Genomic DNA, 3,788 nt, shown 5'->3' with positions numbered 1-3,788 from the left:
GAAGGCAACAGTTATACCATGATTTACTTTCAGGTGATCGTTTTTACTTTGGTCTCAGAGATGTTCAAAGCTTGGTATATAGTAATAGAACCTAACCCAGCTTTAAACTTTACAGCTGTCTCCTTTGTTCCTTGGTCTTAATTATGCTGTTTGCCTTTTATTTTTTTCTGAACCTCTGAGGCCTTTGAAACATTATAATGAGGCTGAATCTATAAGGTAGATTAGGGGAATTTATAAGCACAGTGGATATAAACTATAAAGGGTGCTGATTACAAATGGATTCAACACTTTAAATCTTTATATTTTTACATTTAAAATATATATATATTCCCCTTTATTTCAAAATAGCACAGAAAAAAATTACTGACTACAAATGCTTGTACAAACTGTAACCAAAGAAAATGCGAACAGAGACGAACGCGATTAGACGGCTGGGAATATTTCCCATCCTCGGCCACCGTACTCCACGTCATAGGTAAATAGCAACGGCTAGGCTGCAGGGAACTGCTGGATACCTACCATGGCATTCACTTTGTACTCTCTAATCCAAGCAGCCATTCTGTGTATTAACGCCGTTGCTGTTCTACACGAAGAAAGATTTCTCAGTAAAAGTAAGTAGCTCGGAAGCAAACCAGCTGCCTGTAGCTGTTTAGCTAGCCGGTGCTAGCCTCCTAAACAGGATGTGATCGCTTATCTTTGTGACCAGCTAGCAGGATGCTACAGAATCCTAACCTTGTTTGTTTCGGTGTGTTTCTCCACCTTGTTTAGTCGGCTGGGGAGTGGAGCAAAGTGTTGGAGGGTTCGGTGATGAACCAGGCATCAAAGTCCAGCTGATGAACCTGATCCGCTCCGTGAGGACAGTGATGAGAGGTGCCTGCTCCTTCTTTAAGCCACTTAGTGGCTCTTTTAAAGGGTTCCATTAAAATGATACATAATATATTTAATCATTTGGATGAATATCGTTGATTTTTTTTATTTTTTTTATTTATTGTACGGATCTGAAAGATGTATTTCTTCAGAAAAAAAGACTTGGCTAATCCGAGCCTGGGATTATAAATTGGCAGCAACATGTAGATAACCTAGAGGTTTAATAAAAAGCATTTGCTGTATCTCTCATCTATGAACAATGTCATTATTTAAATTAAATAAAATGTGGTCTATTCGTCTCTATAAGTTTAGACAACAGCCCTCAATGTTTTTAAGCTTAAAGCTTTAGGGAAGTGAAATTTAAATATAGTGAAGTCACACAAAAAAGGTCTGTGTGTGGCTTGGTTTAAAGGAAAAGTCCGCTCATATTCAGAATTCAAATTTATAAAAGTACAGCCCACTGCTCCCCAAGGGGATGGGTTAAATGCAGAGGTAAATTTCTCCATTGTGAGATCAATAAATTTAATAAATAATACATCTTGACATGCTGGTAAACAAAACATTGGATTATAAAGTGATTTCAGCAAATGCAGTGTATACAAAAATACTCGTTGAATTGGCATTTAAGTCCCAAAACTCCCCTAAAGGGTGTAATAAACTGAACTGAATTAAAGGGAGACAGATTTCTATTTGTTCGATAAGGCAGCTAAAAGCTGGAGAGAAAAAAATGTGCATCCTGATCATTTATTAGACCCAGGAACATATACAAGATCTCCATTGAAGGTGTTAATTGTTCCTTTAAATAATGTCCTCATCCATGTCCCCCTGCAGTGCCGCTTATAGGAGTAAATTCAGTCTGCATCGTGCTTCTACTTCTGTTTGGATGAAGAGCAGTGAATCAAGTTTGGCCAAACCCGCCTCCTGCCGTCGCTGAGGAACCACTCTGACGAAAAATATCTTCCTTCAAATGGGATAAAGTCAATGATTAGCTAATTAATTGTCTTACAATTTATTGTCTGAGATTTTCGCTCACAAAGTTTATTTAAACTCACAATTGCTGGTGATAAGTTGTTATAAATGTTGTTTTTTTTTGTAACAATGTTTAAGAATAAAAGAGTTTTTCAGATCAGAAATAAACTGTTTTAGCTTTTCCTCTTTTCTGTCCATTTAACTTTGAAGATATATTATGTGTGTTATTGTGAAGAGAAAACAGAATCATAGAGAACAATAGACAATTTCAACATGCCTAACTGCAATTTCAGCTCCAAGTTGATTTGAATAAGTAGGTGCTTATATCTTGTCACTGGAATATTTCAAGGTGAAACTGCTCTAGCTTGTTCATGTTGGATGTTGTTGCTTATGAACAACATTTTTTATGTTTAACCAAAGATTGTCATTCGTTTTGAGGTCTGGACTTTTACTCGGTCATCCAAATGATTCCCATAAAACTACTTAAGTGTTGCTTTAGCAGAATGATTTGACGATTTTCCTATTGGTGGAAGATTAATCTGCATCCCAGTCTAAAGTCTCAGGCAGGCTGAAACAGGATTTCCTTCTGAATCTTAATCTTTCTTCAACTTTGACCTGAAAAAATCCCAACAGCATAATGTCACCACCGCCATGTTTCACTGTGTAGGATTGTGTTCTTAGGGTGAATGGGTCTGTTAGGTTTGCCTGAGACACGGTTTTCCTTGGTTAAAGTTAAATATTCATTTTTATTCCAAAACATCTCGTCTGGACAGCAAGGCCAACAAAGACCCCGATGACTCCCTATTACTAAGGGATGGGCCGGTTCTTTCGGTTTCATTTGCATGTTTTCTAAGCCATATCCAGGCTTTGTTGGGCTACTCTATAACGCTGGGATCTCAAACCTAATCCAGACATTTTGAATTGAAAAAGCTCCCTGGATGGTAAGGGAAACATCTTCAAATTTGGAAAACAAAGTCCTGTGGTTTGTTTTAGAATTTCTTCTTTTTTTTTTTCTTTTTTTGGAATATCTATGACCAGGATGACTGAGAATCTTCACCAGCATTTTAGAAAACTATACTTCTCATTTTGGAATTAAAGAGTATTTGACATAGAGCTCTGCCACTCCAGGGTTATCTTTGGTCTGAAAATGGTTGGGAAAATCACCAGAGACCCCACTCACCCTGAACACACACTCTTCACTCTCCTGCCCTCTGAGAGGCGTTACAGAAACTTACTATGGACTAGAACCACCAGGCACCGGAACAGCTTCTTCCCCACAGCTTTCACGCTCCTGAACGCCTCCTGACACTATAAGGACTGTACTTCTCAACTATAGCTGTATATAATCTGTAAATCTTTTATCTGCTATTATCTGTCCTATATTATAACCCCACTAATTGTCCTGAATAATCTGTATATGGGGTGGGCAGTGGATAGCACTGCTGCCTTGCAGCAAGAAGGTTCTGGCTTTGATTCCTAGTCCATGCTCTTTCTGTATGGAGTTTGCATGTTCTCCCTGAGCATGTATGGGTTCTCTCCTGGTACTCCTCCCACAGTTCAAAAACATGACTGTTAGCTTAATTGGCTTCTCTAAATTGTCCTTAGGTGAGTGTGTGTGTGTGTGTGTGTGAGTGAGAATAGTTGTGCGTCTACGTGTTGCCCTGAGATGGACTGGCGACCTGTGCAGGTTGTACCCCGCCTCTCGCCCAGTAGACAGCTGGAGATAAGTGTGACAGAAAATGGATGGATGAATCTGTATATAGCTTCCTTATTTATTTATTTTAAATCCTTTTACAATTACTCTGTTTATATATATATATATATATATATATATATATATATATATATATATATATATATATATATATATATATATATACCATATATAGTCCATGCATAAATAGTCTCTGTACACATGTAAATAAATATATCCTGTATAGCACTTCTAGATA

General features: G+C 37.6%; 1 protein-coding gene across 1 annotated transcript; it reads left to right on the top strand.

Annotated features, from left to right (window-relative positions):
- Nucleotides 1-447: 447 nt before the first annotated feature.
- On the top strand, nt 448-2,000 carry LOC107098775 (immediate early response 3-interacting protein 1). Its single transcript, XM_015396618.1, has 3 exons — nt 448-611; nt 769-870; nt 1,699-2,000. The coding sequence occupies exons 1-3, from the start codon at nt 521-523 to the stop codon at nt 1,752-1,754; spliced, it is 249 nt and encodes an 82-aa protein (XP_015252104.1). The 5' UTR covers nt 448-520; the 3' UTR covers nt 1,755-2,000.
- Nucleotides 2,001-3,788: the final 1,788 nt, after the last annotated feature.

Source organism: Cyprinodon variegatus, unplaced genomic scaffold (genome assembly GCF_000732505.1).
Source record: "Cyprinodon variegatus isolate N-32 unplaced genomic scaffold, C_variegatus-1.0 Scaffold809, whole genome shotgun sequence".
Taxonomy (NCBI): Eukaryota; Metazoa; Chordata; class Actinopteri; order Cyprinodontiformes; family Cyprinodontidae; genus Cyprinodon; species Cyprinodon variegatus.
The sequence above is the reverse complement of the archived record's forward strand: the minus strand, read 5'-3'. Positions and strand labels throughout refer to the sequence as shown.